Source organism: Lates calcarifer, linkage group LG20, assembly GCF_001640805.2.
Source record: "Lates calcarifer isolate ASB-BC8 linkage group LG20, TLL_Latcal_v3, whole genome shotgun sequence".
Taxonomy (NCBI): domain Eukaryota; kingdom Metazoa; phylum Chordata; class Actinopteri; family Centropomidae; genus Lates; species Lates calcarifer.
The window spans coordinates 12,278,747-12,297,723 of NC_066852.1; the positions used below are offsets into that span (position 1 = coordinate 12,278,747).

Genomic DNA, 18,977 nt, shown 5'->3' on the forward strand with positions numbered 1-18,977 from the left:
GTTTAAATTAAACACTCCTTAGAGTGGGTAAGCACTCTACTGGATAATGTACACACTGTAATAAATACCCATTGCAACAGGTATGATGAAGAAAAGAAGGGAATTAATATCAGTACTACATGATCAGGAAAGCAATATTACACTTGGGAATCTGATAGAAAATACATAATGGAAAGTATGCAGTCTTCTAATTAAGAGTAACAGGAACAATAGAGAGAACTTAGTTGTTTTTTTTCTGCAAATCTACTGTTTCACACTTCACACTCCAGGAGGCGGCGGTAATACACTTGTAAGCTGGTTTAAATTTCAAAGAAGAAGAGGAGGACCGTGAACCGGAAGCTTGAACACTCACGCTACAAAGATCTTAAATTAAAAAGATGACGCAGTGATTGCATCTGTGCATTATTGCTTTTGAGCATTTTCTCTGCATTTTTGCTAACAGCCGAAGTCTCTCTATCTTATTGTTATTAATATTAAGTGAAAAATGTAGACTGTGGAATATGGAAATGTACATTCAGAGCAGATAGAGTTGTAACCCTATGGTCGTAACACGATGTTTCGTTAGCTGGAATTTCGAGCAGAGTGAGAGCTCTCGATTTAGCCTCCTCTCATGTAACAACCTCTAGACTCCCCTCCACACCATTATCATCACTCATGACCAATCCATTCATTGACCACAATGAATGGACACCGGGGTAGATGCTGCAAATGAGATAACATTAAGATAAACCTTGGCTGTTTGGTCTGGTGGCGTCAGTTAGCATGCAGTCACCCGTGAACGGCGTTAGCTTCGGTCTGCAGCTCACTGGGTTAACCGTGTGTCTCTAACGTTAACCTCACCAGCAGCGACACTCTGATGCTGAACTCGTCGCTCTGCTGTAAAAGGTTTGTACACTGAAATTATTACTATCCGTTTATCTCTTTAGCTGTTATACTTTGCTGGTTGTGTAGAAACACACAACTTTCGACCGGTTTCTGCAACCTTTAACCATACAGTCTATGCCTTTAAATCACTTGTTAGCACTGACGCACATGTTAGCACAGCAAACGATGTTTGCTATTTTACTCTCACTTTATGTTCGCAAACAACGGGGAAACCTCACACGTGTCCTTCAGGCGATTCTGTAACTGAAAGATGCTGAATTTCTTTACAAAGAATAGCATTTTGTCACCCTCTGCTGGTAACTTTTAAATAGAGATATGTAACAGTAACAGAGTAACTACATTACATCAGCAGTAGCAGAAACACTACAGTGTCCTATACCGTGGAAAAACTTACTGAGTTCAGTGGAAGTCAAAGCAATAACATTGACATATTCATAGATACGTTACCAACTTAATAGTAAAATGAGTGCTTCTAGACTGCAGAACATTGTAGCAGTAGCACTTTTTCCACTTCAAAAGGCTTAGAGGACGGAGTCAAGCCTCACTCAGAAAGACCCCACAGTTGTCATTTGCCTTAACTAATGCTTGTGATTTCAGTTGAAAAGTTACCCTTGCATTTCATTAAACATGACTGCTATTTTGTCTCCAAACCCATTACTAGCTCACCATAACGAAACACTGTTGCCACAAATAAGTTTACTGTAGTGGTTTTATTATTGTGAACTTTGTAACCCAGCTGCTGCTGCCTGTCCTGAGCTCTGATCCTGTCAGTGAAATATGCACAAACTTTCCCAGGGGAATATTAGAAGAAACAAATGATGCATGGTATGTTGTGAGTGTCTTTATGTGTGATTTTTTTTTTTTCATTAGGTAGTTGAGAGAAAGAGAAACCTCTTCTGACAACTTTTTGGACACCATGGCCCCACACCCAGTGGTCCAGGCCATTATTGACCTTTCTGCAGGAGCCATAGGTAACTACAGTTACCAGCCTTGTGTCTCAAAAACAGTTAAACACTATTACAACAGACAACATGTGCAATATTTGACCTCCATGAAATAATCCCACTGCTTTACCAAACAACTCAGTAGCTATGTCAGACACAGCAGGACATTTTGATGACTCCTGTCTTTTTCCAGCTTGTTTCTCTCTGGGTTTGTACTGTTTGTATTGCTCAGTGAAGCGCAGGCCTCTGTAAAGCCCTCCACGATTCTTCTCCCTCCACAGCACATGTATTGAGCACAATCTTTGATTTTCCTGCGGTTTGTGTAACATTCACTCCTTTTAAAGTTTGTTTGCCGTTAACACTTTTCTCTCTGTCTTCCTCCAAGGTGGAGCTGCATGTGTCTTCAGTGGGCAGCCTCTGGACACAGCAAAGGTCAAGATGCAGACCTTTCCTACACTGTACCGGGGTTTCATCCACTGCGTCGTGTCCACCTACAAACAAGTGGGTCTTCGCGGTCTCTACCAGGGCACCACGCCGGCACTGATGGCCAACATTGCGGAGAACTCTGTACTCTTCATGAGCTACGGCTTCTGCCAGCAGGTCATCCGCTTCGCAGCTGGACTGCACAATGAAGCTGTGCTTAGGTAGGGCGATGTTAACCAGGCTGTCATCCTTGTTAACACTTGCTGATACATGTCAGATGTCTGACTATTTATCCCCCTCTTTCTGTTAGTGACATGCAGAAGGCATGTGCTGGCTCAGTGGCATCCATCTTCTCCTCGCTAGTTCTCTGTCCCACCGAGCTTGTCAAGTGTCGGCTGCAAGCCATGTATGAAATGGAGGCATCAGGCAAAATAGCTAAGAGCCAGAAGTAAGTGGTTTTTAAATGTTACATCGTATAGGTCATTTAACTCTTATATTACTCATTTTTTTATTACTCAAGACAACAATTTATTAATACAGCTGATTAAAAAAAATACTTTCCAGATTTCTAACACAACAAAGACCGTATACAGAAACACTGACAGGGCGGGATATAACACACAAAGCATAAAGACAAAACAAAAACAAATAGACAATGGTAATGGTCTGGGTCTGTGAAGCAGACACCTGACCGCCTAAACAACAACAAGTCAGGTGCCCAGGGTCCCTCTAACAGGACCAGGCTTAGGACAGAGGGTGCATGATATCTATCTCAAAGCATGTTTACAAAATGAATTAAAACATTTTCATAATGTGGGGTGTGGGGGGGGAAGCCATCAAGACCCTTGTGTTGTGATGATTACCTATCATGCATGGGTTCAAAATAGGAATATCAAAAAAGCTAATCTACCGTTATGCAAATTTAAATAGGATATAGTGAGTTTGGGGTTTAAATAAAATATATACACACTGTAACTTAATCTTTAAGAACGAAAAGAGATACGAAACTTGAGAAATCTGAATATTTTACCAACCTAAAAACAACCTTAATTATTTCAAAATATTTCTGTATAATTAATATTGAATTTAATTGTTTTAGCTCAACATTAATATCTAATGTTCACCTCCATAAGTCTGTAAAACTGCAGTAGTTAAATGGTTGAAAAAAAGCTAGTGATTCATTAATATAAGTGCATTAAAAAGTTTTTTTTTTTCTTTTTCTGGGGGAAAGTATTCATTTGCAAATAATTTTGTTGTTTGTGTACACTGACCGAGCCTTACTTCCCTCTGTCTGAAGCACAGTGTGGTCTGTGGTGAAATCGATCATGAGGAATGAGGGACCCCAAGGCTTCTTCCAGGGCCTGACCACCACTATAGCCAGAGAGGTACCCGGTTACTTCTGCTTCTTCGGTGCCTACGAGCTCTGTCGCACTGCCTTTGCAGACCACATGAAGTGTGACAAGGACGACATAGGTACTGGAAAAATATTCTGCTTACACTACCACAGGGAAGCACATTATCAGCTCCTCAAAGTCAAAGAGCAAGATATGTATTTGTATCGCATGATGATTTTTGAAAAATTAGGAAGTCGATGACCAGTTGAATTTAGAGGTGTAGTATAAGGGAAAGTGAGTACATTAGAAAAATAAATTACTACAAATATATTCACAGATAAATGATACAATGTGAAGTATGTGGGAATTTTCCTTTTAAAATCTCTTTCACTACAGTTGATCACTAGTTGATTTATTAGCCATCTAAAATGTTTTGTCCTCTTTATTCATATATTTGTTTTCACCTCTCACACATTTAACGGACAGCACCATTGTGTTAGCGTCTAACAGGTATTATTGTGTATGTTAAAGGTGTGGCTCCAATTGTGTTCAGCGGTGGTTTCGGAGGGGCGTGTCTGTGGCTGGTGGTCTATCCTATGGACTGTGTCAAGTCTCGGATCCAGGTCATGTCTATGACGGGCAAACAGGCTGGGTTTTTCAAAACCTTCATGACCATCGCTCGTAGTGAAGGTAGGCAGACATGGGGTTCTGTGTTTTTTAGGTGTATCATCATAGCAGGGATGTTTTGCGGTCAGATTTGCTGTTTCCAGTATCAACAAGACTGGAAGGTTTGCCTTTTTTTTTTTTTGTGTGTGTGTGTGTGTGTGTGTGTGTGTTTAGGTGTGAGGGCGCTCTACTCTGGTCTTACCCCCACCATGGTCCGCACCTTCCCTGCTAATGGCGCACTGTTCCTGGGTTATGAGGCCAGCCGGAAGCTCATGATGAAGCAGTTTGACAGCTAAAAGGGCACATAAGCACAAAACAAATGAAGAAGCAGTGAACTGGTATGATAGCCATATAACCTCATCAGAACTCCAGTTGAACTTATTATGTGTAGGATCTGTTTTTTTCCATTTCCTGCCTTTATTAATTTAAAACTGACACACTCCATCTCTTTTGAACTTAAAAAAACACCTTTGACATAGTGTTTACAGCTTTTAAAACCTGATACAGATTTATTTTTAGATCTAAATATACTTTGTTTTTAACACTCCAGAAATGCTATTGCCATATCACAATTTATGAGAAAAAACATTGAGGAACATTAACCAACCTCTTTATGAAGGAATGTCAACTCTCCAGTTTATTATTTTCTGTCTACCTCAACAAAGTCATATTCGCACAGAAATAGTTGTGACTGCCAGTCATTTAAAAACTTCTTTACTTGCTCTGTGTGCAGGTACACGAGTAAGGGAAGTACTCCATTCGGTTTTGATTGTCTTTAATGCACAATCTTAAAATCTTAAAACCTTACTGAAACTCATTGCATGAAGATTTAATTTAAAATGTGAAGTTGCAAATACTAATTAATTTAAGCTGCCTAATGTTGAGATGACACGTTTTCATTTATGGAATTATTTACAATTTCAGAACAGGATCACTTGCTGGTGTGTTCAGGTACAGCCACAAAAAATGCCAATCTGCTAATAAATATCCCAAGACATTTACCTACCTTTCACATTGAGCAGCTTTACAAATAGTGTTGACTGAAATCTTGTAGGTTTCATCTGCCTTGAAAGAAACCACAAACACAACCAGCAAGTGTTTTAAAGCTGAGCCTAAAAACTCTTAATGACGCTGGACCAATGAAGAGCAGTGGTTAATAAGAAGTCACCTTGTTCTTGTGTACATCTCAAACTGACGGTGCCGTACCACCTGTATTTGTTCCACCATGTTGTATTACACTCCCGTTGTGACTATTGTTATTAAGTCTCCACTCTTTTGGGACCCAGTGTTTGCCTTTTAAATCACTACATTTTTCCTTTTTTTTGTCGTGTAACCTTTTATTGTTATGTACAAGAGAGAATATCAGCTGCCTCATCTCATGTGCCCTTTGCACACTGCATTCCATGTGCGGGATTTTCTTCCAGTACTTGGTAATTGGCTACTCATATTTCTTAGTCATATTCCTGTCATTTTAGTTGAGAAATGTACATATTTTACTGAGAAAATGTAAGCAATTTGAGATGACACTTGTATATCAATCCTGATATTGTAGTAATACAACCTACATTAAAGGTGACAGTGGAGATGAACTTTGTCCTGTATTTTACTTTCCTTTTGCTGTCTTTTGAAGGCAATTATTTTTGACTGAAAGGTACAATATAATAAAAGGTTAAAATTAATGTGAAATGCTAAATATGATGAAACACAACACAAAACTTGAGCAGTTTATTTTTTTTAAACCAATGTATGAAAAATCGACCAACTGATTATTATGAATTATTTCTTAATACTGTGCTGTTTTCACAATATTGCAATACATTTTTGATTTCTGTGTTGGTTATTTTTAAAAGAGTATGATAAACACATAAAAATATATATAAAAAGTCTGTTGTCAAATAGAAACTACAATTTCAAAGCGGGTATTTTATGCAGGTGCAGCCAGGAAGACTGTCCTCGTTCTTCCAGCAGATGACGCCAGTCAACCATCAGCAGCTCACAGTGGCTGGAAGCAACGACACATCAAAAACCAAAATTAAAATTCTCTAAAATGACATGACTTAGACTTTAGAAACCACTGAATTAACATAGATTAAGATTACATTTAAAATTGCTAGTGTCTATTTCTTTCAAGATGTCAGTTTCATCTTATCTCACCCCTTTGTCAGTGCAGGTTCCACACAGGCAGCCAAAGAGCCCATTGATCATCTGAATGGCACAGAGAATCACCTGCAGACAGCTTGTGGCCAGCAGAGTGCCAAACAATCCAATGTTGAACTGCACAATGTTCTTAGGCTCTACGCACGTTCCCCACCACGTGTCATCAGTCAGGTAACTCCTGTCACTAGGTCGAAAGAAAAAGTTTATGAATGATCAGGTCTTTAGAAACTTTCACAAACACTGTTATCAAATAACTCACTTGTTTTTAAAAGGTGTTGTCCAAACCAGGATGACTTTGCAGAGGGGACCGTTCTGCAAACCCAGCACTGCCACAATGAAACTGTACAGGGCACCGGCCACACCCACTGCAGCGAATACAATGGATAAGAACATCTGCAGAGGTGAGATGATAAGCAAAGGTCAGAAATATTTCTCTGAGACAAGCCCATGGTTAACTTCCTCCTATTCTCAACATTCTTTCATGGCCTTGATGAAGGAGGTATTTATGAGTTGGAGGAGGAACAGGGTTGCAGTCCTTCTACATTTGACATCAGTGTTATCATAACTTCATAACAACCTGAAAGAAAAAAATCGTTACACATACCAGGAATACATTTCTAATCTTAATGTTATTTTGAAAGAAGTCATGATAATTTGTACATGTGGCACTGAGAGCTCAAAGCACATTTCAGTAAGCATCTTGCCTGTGTCTTGAACTTGAACTTTTTTCTTTTTTTTTTGATGAACAAAAATGCACTGTTGTCATTTTTCCAAGGGAGATGTAAACGTGCAATGGTTTAGTGGTGCAACACCATGTGGCACATTTGTCCTTTTTTTAAATAAAAAAAATAAAATAAACTCAGTGTGACTGATCTCCAATAAACTCTGGAATTTATTTTAAAAGAGGTTGAAAAATGCAACTACAAAAGACATTTTTGAGGTCTTATGTTAATGTGTTTTTGACTCTTGGTGCACCTATACAAACTTTCCATCGACTGTATCTCTTTCCACTGCTCATTTTGTGTTGAACTGTTTTTTGACAATTTACAGAATAATATGCAAAATGGTACATAGTTTATATTGTTAATCATTAGCCAGCCATTATCTTTTACAGAGCATCTGAAACATCTGATTTGTAGTTTTGACTAACTCACCCCACAGCGATTACCACAGCACCCCTGTTGTCCAGTCAAGTGGATATAAAGTGCGGGGATCAACACCTGGACACACAGGACAGACGGGTTGGCAGTCGTTAAGGTTCAATTCATTTGAAGAAGTTTAGTTGAGCAAGTCAGTCTCCAGACAGATTTAGATGTGTCTCATGATAACATAATGCAGCACAAAATATATCTTAAAGTACAAAACTACGACTCAAAACAGGTGAGGATACCACTAACATATCATATAAAGTAAGTATTTTTTCTTTTTGGCTTTGCATATTTTGCTTTGCATATGATTCTTTCAGTGGTTGCACTTACAGTAACATCTCACCAAGGAATTTACAGCTGCCCATAGTCCAGAGACACACCCTACAGAAACAGACTAGAAAAAAGACAACTCACCATTAAACCCCCTCCAACGAGTCCCCCCATGTAATACACCTCCTCGGTAATATGTCCATCCTTGGCGTACTTGATGTCCCCACCAGGAAAGAACAGCACAATGTTACAGATGATGGATATAGCTGCTAACGGGTACAAAGTAACAGCAATACAACGGGAACATTTTCCAGTACACATGTTGTCAGAGGGTTGACTGACTAACTGCTGTAAAAACCTCTGGTGCAGTAAGTTTGACTCAGGTCCTTCCTGTTTTCAGAGAAGAGAGCTTCCACCTGAAAATAGACTAAAAAGGGAAATGTGTTTGGACTGGGAGCAGAAGCTAAATACTGTGAGTGATTTTAAGATGTGGGAGGTGTAATGACCAGTCGATAACATGGGCAAACACAGCCTGGGATAGGCTGCAGGAGAAAATGTGACTCATACCATGGTGTCACTGAGAGACAGCGTTTGTTTTGTTGTGTTATGAGAGCTCCTGTGTAGATCATGAGTATAGATTGAGTTAAAGAAATTAATGTAATCAGGTCATCTGAGCCAGATGCATTTCTGGTCATATCACATCACATACTTTAGTGATCAGGTCTCCAAAATTCTCATTGTAGTTAAATCTTAAAGTTTCTTTAATGTTACTGTAATATATTAAGTGCTGAAAAGGTTCACTGTGAGAAACATGTTTTAACTACACCTACTGCATACAGTATGTTGGTGATGTGTTGACATTGTGACTACAGGATCACAGCACAGTTGGACTTTTGACCTGTGGTCGCTCCTGTGGAGCAAGAACAATGTGTCATTGACATCAACTGTTCATAGTTAAACACTGACCAGATGGGCTGCAATTTTTAGTTTCTCCAGTGAGCACTTGGCTGCAGTCGTTTCCACTTTGCTTCAGCAAATTGACGACAATTTGAAATTCAAATCAAACTGAACAAGAAGAGACCATGCTTCTCAAAACATGTGATGTCTCCTAGCAACGCCGGGGCGAGGCAATGTTAACTCATGAGTGATGGTGGCTGTAAATATGAAAAGCATGTCAGTGACTTGGAGTTTCCTTCCTCCCTTAAGGGACAGTATTGTTTTTTCTTATCCACTAGTCATACAACTTCCAACACTTGCAGATTCACAACCAGAATAACTTCAAGATTCTGCCCAACTTTTTTTTAGATTCCAGCTGTATCTTATATTCATTGAAAACATGCTGTGATGAGGATAATACAAGAAGTTTAGGATAGGAAATCTAGAGGTAAATTATGTAGTCTTAATGAGTTTAGGATGATTTCGTTTATTCTCTGTCATAACTTGTGAAGTGTAGTGGAAGCTACAGCAACATTAAGTTTATGACACTGACACATTTGTATCAATAAGTGCTGATACAGTACTGAGTGAAGTTAACTGTAGTAATACAATCTATGTAAAATGTGTCATTGAAGAAAAACGTTGTCCTGTATTTTATTTTGGTAACAACCACCTGAGGGCACCCACATTTATTATTTTGTCAAGAAGGCAAATACTGATAGAAATGCTAAAACACAGCACAGTAATGTAGTAGTGAATCAGCAGATTTTATTTTAAACCAACTAATTTTAAATTGACCATACAATTTACACGAACTGTTTTGAATGCTTCTCATAACATTGCAGTGTGAAGAAACTGTGAAATACACTGCAATGAAAATTTCCAAATCTGTTATCAGAGACAACAATTTAAAAGCAATAAATTTATGCAGATGCAGCCAGAAACACTCCAGAAACACCTCCAGAAACACCTCCAGCCATGAGCGCAAGCCAACTCTTCAGATGTAGTATGAGTGCAAATGCTCGGAGGCCTCCAGACAAGGAACTTACGGTTGCTGTAAGAGCGAGATAAAAGAGAATTGAGAGAGAGATTCTCTCAAATTACACAACATGTGTCAGAAGTGTTTGGATTCAGATATCCTAGCAACATGGAAAAGTGTGTGTGACCTCTCTTTGTTTACCTCTTTGCCAGGTCCACACAGGCAGCCAACGAGGCCATTGATCATCTGAATGGCACAGAGCAAAGCCTGCAGACAGTTGGTTACCATCAGAGTAATGAACAGTCCCATGTTGAACTGCACCACTTTCTTGGGCTCCAGGCACTTCACCCACAACTGAGAGTGAGTCAGGTAGGTGATGTTACTATGCAAAAGAAGAGGATGATAAATGACCAGAACTTTATAATGTAAACAGATGTCATCAGAAGATAATTTCTATCTGTCACCTGTCTTTAAAAGGTTGTGTCCATTGGTCATCAACTTTGCAGAGGGGCCCATAATCCAGACCAACCACTGCCACAATAAAACTGTACACGGCACCAGCCACACCCACTGCTGCGAATATTATGGACAAGAACATCTGCAGAAGTTAAATGAAAACTGAAGGTCAGAAACTGTTTAATTGCAGTTTTGGACATGTTTAATGTTTTGCCCTCCTACCTCCTCTATTTATGAGTTTAAAGAAATGTGTATCTCTTATCACCTTCCTCATACATTTTGCATAAATTAAAAAGCACTGATAGTTTCTGCATAGGATTTTGTATTCAAAAGGCCATCCTTGTCTGTATAGTATGGAAGATTTTTAATGTCTAAATTAAAACAAATCAAAGAAAGATATGAAGTGAAATTCAGTACAAATCGTTACGTGTATTTCCTTACTTTACTTTATATATACATTTACCCGTGTCATAACTGAATAAAAATTACCCATTCAATTATTAAAGACAAATAGTTAAACAGACATATTAACATATGTCATCTTAACATTTTCATTAAATTGTGACACAATAAATGCACACATAAGAAGGAAACATTGCATTTTCCTACTTTATTGGCATACTTCATGTGATAGTGTTATTATTACTTTTTAAAAAGATACATTTCTATATTTTATGTCATTAAAAATGTTTTCAAATGATTTATATCGGTGCATAGTTTTGCAAGTTTAAACCTAATTTCAGTAAGGCTGTTTTAAAATGATATTTTTTTTTTTTTTTTTTTTTTTTTTAAAGGAGAAATGTACTGTGTTGTGGTTGCATGTTATCTATCTCAAGAGCACTTAAATGTTGCGCTGTGGTGATGCAGCATTACAGAGCATGTTTCTTCTCTTTTTCCTTTATTGCTGAGTAATTCTCAGAATGACTGGCATCCATCAAACTCTTGAATTTGTGTGATAGTTCATTCTTGAGCTTAGAAATAGTTTGATAAAATAATAATAACTTTAATGTAGGGTGCTCATACTAGCTTTTTTAGAGCACCTGAAATTTCTCCTCCTGACTGACTCACCCCAAAGCGAGTCTCACAGCATCCTTGTTCTCCAGTCATGTGGATGTACAGTGCTGGGATCAACACCTGTAATGACAGCGTGAGTGTAAAATATCTATTTAATAGCTCAGAAGATTTACTGAAACAATTCTACACTCATACAAACTTTGAGGAAGTCTGTCTTCAGCCAAGTTTTGTGAATTTCCTTTTCAAACTGTGTTGTCAGACTTTCCATTAAAAATTAGAGACTTTGCTTCAGTTAGGATAAACTGTGCCTCACCAGAGTATCATACATTAAAATGTATGTGTAATGATGACACTGTTTAATGATGCATTTGATTTCAAGTGTTGCCATAACAATCACAGGTATTTATTACTGAAGCACAAAATTAGGACTCAGAGCAGGTGAAACGACCACTGCAAAGCAATAAAAACAAAACAATATACAGTTTTACCTTAGGCATCACATTACGTTTTACAGCAGTTTTTAGTCCAAAGTCACACCCCTCAGTAACAGGTTAGAGAAAAGACAACTCACCATTACACCCCCTCCAACGAGTCCCCCCATGTAATACACCTCTTCAGTAACATGTTTTTCTTTGACATACTTGACGTTCCATCCAGGGAAGAACAACACAATGTTACAGATGATGGATATGAGCACTAATGGGTACAGAGTGCCAGCGATGCAGCGGGAGCATTTCCCACTACACATGATGCTGTCAGAGAGAGGACTAACCAACTGCTGTTATAAGCTCTGGTCCAGTACGTTTAAACTCAAATCCTTCCTGTTTTTAGAGGTGAGAAGTCACATTTGAAGATGACAAAAATGGGGAAATGCATTTGCATTGTCAGCTTAATACTTTTAATGAAAGTGAGGAAGTTGTAACTAGGTGATCAATACCTTGACTTCTTGACTACATTTTTTTTTTTTTTTGTCAATTTGATGTCATGCATGGTAAGGTGATAGTGGTTGATGTGCAGGGTGTGGAGGTGGTGGGTGTTATGTTTTACCTCTTCCAGTGACAATTCAACTACATTCTCACTCACTCTCTCATTTCTGCCTGAGTATTATACCTTTTCAAAATCATAATTCCTACTATTTCCAAGATATCTAATCAAACCTGCAATTAATTAATGCATTACACTGGGAGTAAATCAGCCACCTCATTAACTGGTGGTGAAAGCTCATTAAAAGATGGAAATTGTTTGTTATCCCTGTATAACAGGGAATTAACAGATAACTTTGTTGAACGTGTTTACAGAGTGGTGTACATGCAGAGTTTGAGACTGTTTTCACATTCATCAGCTGAAAAGACAAAATGTCTCTGTGCTCACCTTAAATCTGAGTTTAAGATATGGATTCTGTGACAATATAAGTTTCAAAGCCAATAATGATCCAGATTGATGTGGAAACTAGAAGCCTCCAGTTGTTCATCCTTCCTCTGGTTCTCCCATCTCTGCAGAGGACTTTGAAACTTTCTTAGAGTGCCTTTTGGGTTCTTGGTCACCTCCCCAACCAAGGCCCTTCTTGCCTGACAATTCAGTTTGACCAAACAGTCAACTCCAGGAAGAGTACTATTGGTTGCAAACTTCTTTTATTTCACAATTAATTTTTGAGGTAACTGTATTCCTGGGAACACAGGAAAGTTTAGAAATGGTTTATATATCATATCCCTGATCTTTGCCTTGCCACAGTTTTATCACAGAGGTCCATAGAGAGTTGCTTGGACTTCATGGCTTGGTTTTTGTTCTGACATGCAGTGTGAACTGTGGCATCTCACGTGTATAGGTGTGTTCCTCTCTAAACTATGTCAAGTCAGTCCAGGTGGACTCCAATCAATCCATTCCAATCAATTAAAGCAAACAAGAAGCCTCTGACCACAGCAAAGGGCCCTAATATTATATACTTTTGTAAATGAGAGATTTCAGTTTTTTCTGTGTAATACATTTACAAACACGTTTTTAATTGGTCACTGTAGATTACTGATCACAATAAAAAAGGATAATAAAGAGTGCAAAATGCGAAGGGGTCTGAATACTTCCTGAATCAACTGTATATTTAAATAATTAATTAAAACAACAACAACTATAAAATCTGTGTGGAGGAGATTTTTAAATACCATCAGTGTGAACTCCCTGTCAGAGGTATTTGCCTTTAAATATCCACGTGGAAACATAATTTTCCCCACAAAGAGAGGGTGGTCTAAGTTACTTTTTTAAATGTAGCCGTGGTCTTCCGCACCACAAATACTGCAGGAGGAGATATCAGTCAACTATCCGGGCTGTGTGTACTCTTCGGCCTGTAAATATTGGGGAATCTTTGAACCACTCCCCCACTAAACGCTACCGAGGATCACTCCTGGTTACAGTTGACCGACCGACTATGGCCACGTCTCCCGTCAAAGAGTTCCTGGTTACCTATTTAATGCCAGAGAAATGCTACGGGGAGATTTTCATCAACTTTCACTGGCACGGTGAGACTTAAATTTCGGGTCGAGCGTGGGTGAAATGTTGCGAGGAATCTGCCCAGATGTTACGAAGCATGGAAGAGGGTGGGGTGGAGGGTGGTTGGTGTTTTCGCCCTCTCCCACACAAGAAAGCAACACTGCCAACTTATGTCGTAACCAAAAACTTTCATGTCCTCAATCATGTCCTCCGTCTGGGCTGTCATATGACTGTTTTACAAAATCCTATTTTAATTTTTTTTTTTTTTTTTTTCTTTGGGTGTCTCACTGTGTTGTCCAGAAGGCGTTGGCATAGACCACAGACTGCAGACTTTGATCTGCTGTGGTCTGACTGTTTTAACATTGTTTATCTGTGTCACAGTGCCGTGCCTAAAGTTTATACTGAACAGAATTGCTGCATTTTGGATCATACTGGACACATTCCTGGGTAAGATTTCTCCTCAGCCTTAAACTTACCTGATTTAATCACGTGACAACAGCTGCAGGACATTAACAACCAGCTGACAAAACTCACATGGGAGACTTTTAAAGAAGACCATGGGGAAAGGTCATCACTCATCTCATTTCCACTAATGTTTCCTTTCTGTAGAGTGACTGATTAAATCTATTTTTACACAATGGTCAAACTAAGGCTTGCAGTGCTCTGGAGCTCTGCTGCTGACTACCACGACAAAAAATAGGACAAATGATGATGTCATCAAACAACAGAGTTAAAATGTTGGTCAAAAAGAAATGCAGATATTTCCACATTCTCTGGAAATGTAGAGTGAAGTTACTTCCCCTCATTGTGAGTTATAAATAAGAGTTGGTTTCCATTTTACTGACATGGCAACTAATAGCTTCTCTGTGAATAACTACAACATCTTATTCTTTGTTGTTTACATTTTGATTCAGTATGTTGCTGTTTGTCCAACCACCTTCCAAGTGTTAATGAGTATGCACCTCTCCCGTCCTCACCTCCTCTGTTGTCTCCCTGCAGCACAGTTACCTCAGGTGCTGAAGATACTGTGGAGAGGAAGTGCAGAGGGCCTGAGTCTGTCTTCCGTTCTTCTGCAGCTTTATGCTTTCTCATGTCCTGTTGTTTACGCCGTGGCCAAAAACTTCCCACTCTTGTATGTATGTGATAACTGGGTGTTGTATAAATCGAAGACATTGTCATACACTCAGTGGCTGACCTGTTGCTAAAGTTCCACTTTGATTGAACCAGGTTTGAAACTCCTTGTTGCCATCTTCAAACCACAGGTGTTACAAGATCAGAGAAATGTTGCTTATGGTTCCTGGTTAGCGTTGATTCACTCGTATCAGACAATGAATCATGAGGTGACATGACAGATGTGAGCTCATAATCGTATTGCAAAACTCCTATTAATTTGAGCTGTAGAAACAGTAGACAGCTGGGATAAACAAGCACTGTTGTAATTCCTCCAGCATTAAGTTTTGGTGATCATGATTAACTCTAGCTGAGCCGTCTTCTACTCAATCACCTATTCTCTTGAAGATGCCTTGCCCCTTTCCTCCAACATCTCTCATCAGTGTGGGGATTTTTGTCCTCAGGGCAGCAGCCGATTGATTTTTGTCCATTGCTCCGTTCTCCATTTCCATGATGCTGGAAATGACACCAATGTTAATAACATGTTTAAGCTTAAACCGCATTCACCAGTTGTTTACTTAGCTTACTCATGCCTTATGAATGTGTGACTCACTGTCTGTGGAAGTAAGCTATTTGCACAAACCTCTGGATGGCCATCCATTCAGTTAAATGTATAAAAGATTAATCCCACTGTCCTCATCACAAGTTTAAAGACAATGAGTCCATTACTGTCCATGTACAGATTTCAGTCTCTGAGTAGAGTAGTTTTCTGTTTTGCAGCTGACAGCATGCTACCTCTTATCATACATGTGCACTTAAACTTGTTTTGCTTGTACTGCTCCACAGTGCCTGGGCTGAGAGACTCTTCATGGTGGCCCAGACAGCTGCGATTGTCTTCCTCATCCTGCATTATCGTGGAAATACTCTCAAAGGTTAGCAAACATATCTGCAAAATACACATTACAAATAATAGTTTCAGGGATTTTACATGAGAAGACCAAAATCAACAATGCTGTTAGTCCCTCTCTCAACTTCCCAATGGCTCTTAGCCCTTAAGCCCATTTGTTCATACTGAGGAGCTAAAAGTTTAAACAGCTAACAAATATTTTCATTTTTATAAATGCAGTAATTTCCAGCTGGGCAAGTTTTTAGCAATCATTATTCAAATAGGCATAAACAGTGCATTTCTTGTTGTGGATTAATGCACATTTGGTGCTCTAGGGACTATATACAGGGGCAGGATGGCATAAGTGGAACTGACTTAAATCAGTTTTCATTATTATTTTCATCTCTCAGTGAATCAGTCTGGCTGACATTTGTTGTTTTTAAATGTCCTCTAGAAAGGGCTATACAAATAAACTTGATTATACCTAACCAGTGGTGAAAAAAGGTTTTATGTTGAGAGTGGATTCAGATAACAGATTCAGATAACTGCTGCTGTTTGGCAGCAGTTACAATGTGCCACATACAGGCAAGCACTCAGTTTCAGTCATGATTTCCACAAACCACTCGCTCTGACGATTTCTTTTGGTACATGTCAGTACTTTGGTTAAATTTAGGAAGTGAGAAACTATGGTGCATTATATTCAGGCCAAACTACCTACTAGCTTTTGTTTTGTAAAAAGGCTTAGAAAGCACAGATGAAGAACATGTTTAGTGAATAAAATATCAGGTTGTTGCAATAGTGACTATTTCAATAATTTTGCCCAGAGTATCCAGCATGGAACATATTATATCTGCGTAACTGAAGGAAATCCTAGTTGTGTGGTCATGCTGCCATTCCTCTCATTCTTTATCAGCTAACAACAGAGTTTCTTGTAATTTCACACAGTCTTCCATCTTTTGGTCAGTGAGTTCCTGGAGCACCACCCCGTGGTGTTTCAGAAACCTTTCACAGTAACCTTGCAATTATAACACTGCTCTTTAAACACATTGATAGAGAGCTGTTTTATTTCAGATGGCTTTTTAAATAACTACTGATTTAAGTAGTTATCAGTATATTACTGTTTTATGTTTATGTGGCAGGAATGCTGTTCCTCTTGGCTTACGGCGGTGTAATGTTCCTCCTGGGCTCCTACGCAGCCGCAGCAGTCGTCTCAGTGATGGAGGCCTCCAGTTTGGCAGCGTTAATTGCAAGCAAGGTAACAAATCAGTGGCCCATCTTATTTGTACGGCTCAATTTCTGAGCTGTTCTATGATTAATAAGGCCCGTGAATATGTGAAATTTATCAGAAGAGAGTGAACTTATGGGTTGGGTTTGTTGTTTCCAGGTTCTCCAGGCTGGAACTAACTACCGTAATGGCCACACGGGCCAGCTGTCCACTCTGTCTGTGTTACTAACGTGGGCAGGATCTCTGGGTGTTGGCTTTGTTACTCTACAGGTATGCAGCCAGGAACTACACACTACCATAAACACAGCTGCACAACTGCATATACCACACTACTCTAATCTGTTACTGTTTCTTTTACTTACTGAGATTGTTTCAAACATTGTGTGTAGGAGACAGGGAGCTCGCTGGCCACTCTGTCACACGTACTCTCGGCATCTCTCAGCTGTGTCCTCCTGGCCCAGGTCCTCTGCTACAAGAGCTGCACCACCACTAAAAAGAAGAGTGAGTAGAGGTGGCCGATGGGGACAACTGAACTCTTACATCATCCGCTCTACCGTTTAAGAAATACTTTGTTATTCTGTGCCAGATGTTGACATATCAATAACTCAAATAATTCTCTGAAGAAGCAGTAAATGTTTACAGTATCTTTATGTGCGAATATGCCTGTGAATGTGTTATGTACTGTGTGTCTGTGTAAATGAGAACTCTATCTGTCATGCTGTTTGATAGCCTTGTGCATTTTAATTTTTTTTCTTGTGTGCATGTTTTGCAGTTAGTTTCCTACTATTGCAAGACAAGGGTATAAAAAATGTTTGTCGCCATCTAGTGATGTAAATAAGAATTTCTTCACTCTCAGGAGAAATGCAATTCAGTGGTAGCAGCTGGGGACTCAAAATAAATCATTTCTTGGGGATATTTAAAGTGTCCCAGTGGCTCTGTTACTGTTTGTTGTCAGTTTGGGTTCTCATACATTTTCAGAAGTGAAAGTTAAAAGTTGCTTTCATTCCAAATACAAACTGACTGAGCATCCACATCTGGGCAATCAAGTTGCCAAACCTTTCTTCAAAACCAAGACTTTCACCAGTCAGAGTCATTTCTGATGAACATGCAGTCTTTAAAACAGGAGTGTGAAGCACAGTCATGAGCAAACACACAAGCTTCAGTCAGATCAGGATCATTACAAAGGGTCATTAATTAGTCCTCCATATGGTTGAAGGAACATCCAGTCTGATCTGCTGTCCATACTGCAGTCTGAGAAAATGTCCATGTCAACCCCATAATAATAACTGGTTTTCCCAGTTGGATAAGTGGAATTTCTGTGGAAACTTCTGGTTCTTCTATTTGGCATCATATTGTGAGTCATTATTCCTTTATTCCATCATTTTTAGAAAATGAACCATTAAGTACACCAACTTTATGTTTTTCACTTCAATAACACTGTCACCAAGTTGCTATTCACTTTTTCATTTATAACATTATTTTCCAGGTTCACTGAGCAGGATGACCCAAGCCCTGTTTCCTCCTCCCTCAGGCGTTTACATACAGCACAACTTTGCACTGTCAGATACTGGGCAGCTCACTGAAGCAAGTCGGAGGTTAAGTTTCTGCTTGAGGGCATATTTACGGATGTGTGTTAGTCAGTAATTTCTCCACTTAGATTTTTCTTCTGGGTCTGAGATTGAACATTATCAACCTTGAAGTCACAAAATGAGGGTAATTAAGGGGAATCTAGTAAATCAAGTCAAAGCTGATGATTAAAATGATACTTTTTACCAACACGTAGGATTTGGAATACCCTGGAACCATCTGATGTTAGATTTCTTTCTAAGCACCAGCTCTGGGTGTAAGAACCTTTTCATGACTGAGCCCTCTGGACTGGCCTCTGAGTTTCAAGTATTTCCAGCCACTGTGAACAAAATGTCCACTGTTGCTCAATAACAGTCCAGACGTGTGCAGGAGCTCTGCCAACACCCAATCAAGTGACCGTGGCTGCCCAGGTGCAACAAAGACACATTAACCTTGTTTGTCTTGGCTGATACTTGTTGCTATCAAACTGAACTCAA

General features: G+C 39.1%; 4 protein-coding genes across 4 annotated transcripts; 2 read left to right on the top strand and 2 right to left on the bottom strand.

Moving 5' to 3' along the window:
* The first annotated feature begins 545 nt into the window (after positions 1–545).
* Positions 546–5,841, top strand: slc25a15b (solute carrier family 25 member 15b). Its single transcript, XM_018692084.2, has 7 exons — positions 546–885; positions 1,756–1,856; positions 2,215–2,473; positions 2,563–2,700; positions 3,550–3,725; positions 4,118–4,276; positions 4,427–5,841. Exons 2-7 carry the CDS (start codon positions 1,802–1,804, stop codon positions 4,546–4,548), a joined length of 909 nt encoding a protein of 302 aa, XP_018547600.1. The 5' UTR covers positions 546–885; positions 1,756–1,801; the 3' UTR covers positions 4,549–5,841.
* Positions 5,842–5,962: 121 nt separating this feature from the next.
* On the bottom strand, positions 5,963–8,313 carry tm4sf21a (transmembrane 4 L six family member 21a). The gene is made up of 5 exons (XM_018692085.2): positions 7,972–8,313; positions 7,564–7,629; positions 6,669–6,802; positions 6,407–6,593; positions 5,963–6,254 (listed from the first exon to the last, which is right to left on the bottom strand). Exons 1-5 carry the CDS (start codon positions 8,146–8,148, stop codon positions 6,246–6,248), a joined length of 573 nt encoding a protein of 190 aa, XP_018547601.1. The 5' UTR covers positions 8,149–8,313; the 3' UTR covers positions 5,963–6,245.
* Positions 8,314–9,511: 1,198 nt separating this feature from the next.
* Positions 9,512–12,008, bottom strand: LOC108893761 (transmembrane 4 L6 family member 4). Its single transcript, XM_018692086.2, has 5 exons — positions 11,784–12,008; positions 11,267–11,332; positions 10,207–10,340; positions 9,944–10,124; positions 9,512–9,817 (listed from the first exon to the last, which is right to left on the bottom strand). The coding sequence occupies exons 1-5, from the start codon at positions 11,958–11,960 to the stop codon at positions 9,809–9,811; spliced, it is 567 nt and encodes a 188-aa protein (XP_018547602.1). The 5' UTR covers positions 11,961–12,008; the 3' UTR covers positions 9,512–9,808.
* Positions 12,009–13,427: 1,419 nt separating this feature from the next.
* On the top strand, positions 13,428–17,829 carry LOC108893176 (mannose-P-dolichol utilization defect 1 protein; the record flags this gene model as incomplete). The annotated part of the gene is made up of 7 exons (XM_018691035.2): positions 13,428–13,722; positions 14,075–14,140; positions 14,693–14,825; positions 15,650–15,735; positions 16,829–16,944; positions 17,074–17,184; positions 17,304–17,829. Coding segments are annotated over 7 exons (927 nt in total), but the record flags the coding sequence as incomplete, so codon positions are not given.
* Between the last annotated feature and the right edge of the window lie 1,148 nt (positions 17,830–18,977).

Coding starts and splice junctions, on each gene's coding strand:
- slc25a15b (XM_018692084.2), top strand. CDS start 1,802: ATGGCCCCACACCCAGTGGTCCAGGCCATTATTGACCTTTCTGCAGGA. Junction 2,474..2,562: donor CACAATGAAGCTGTGCTTAG/GTAGGGCGATGT, acceptor TCTTTCTGTTAG/TGACATGCAGAAGGCATGTG. Junction 4,277..4,426: donor GACCATCGCTCGTAGTGAAG/GTAGGCAGACAT, acceptor GTGTGTGTTTAG/GTGTGAGGGCGCTCTACTCT.
- tm4sf21a (XM_018692085.2), bottom strand. CDS start 8,148: ATGTGTACTGGAAAATGTTCCCGTTGTATTGCTGTTACTTTGTACCCG. Junction 7,630..7,971: donor TCGTTGGAGGGGGTTTAATG/GTGAGTTGTCTT, acceptor CTGTGTGTCCAG/GTGTTGATCCCCGCACTTTA. Junction 6,594..6,668: donor ACAACACCTTTTAAAAACAA/GTGAGTTATTTG, acceptor CTTTCGACCTAG/TGACAGGAGTTACCTGACTG.
- LOC108893761 (XM_018692086.2), bottom strand. CDS start 11,960: ATGTGTAGTGGGAAATGCTCCCGCTGCATCGCTGGCACTCTGTACCCA. Junction 10,341..11,266: donor GCTGTGAGACTCGCTTTGGG/GTGAGTCAGTCA, acceptor TAACTTCTGCAG/ATGTTCTTGTCCATAATATT. Junction 10,125..10,206: donor ACACAACCTTTTAAAGACAG/GTGACAGATAGA, acceptor TCTTTTGCATAG/TAACATCACCTACCTGACTC.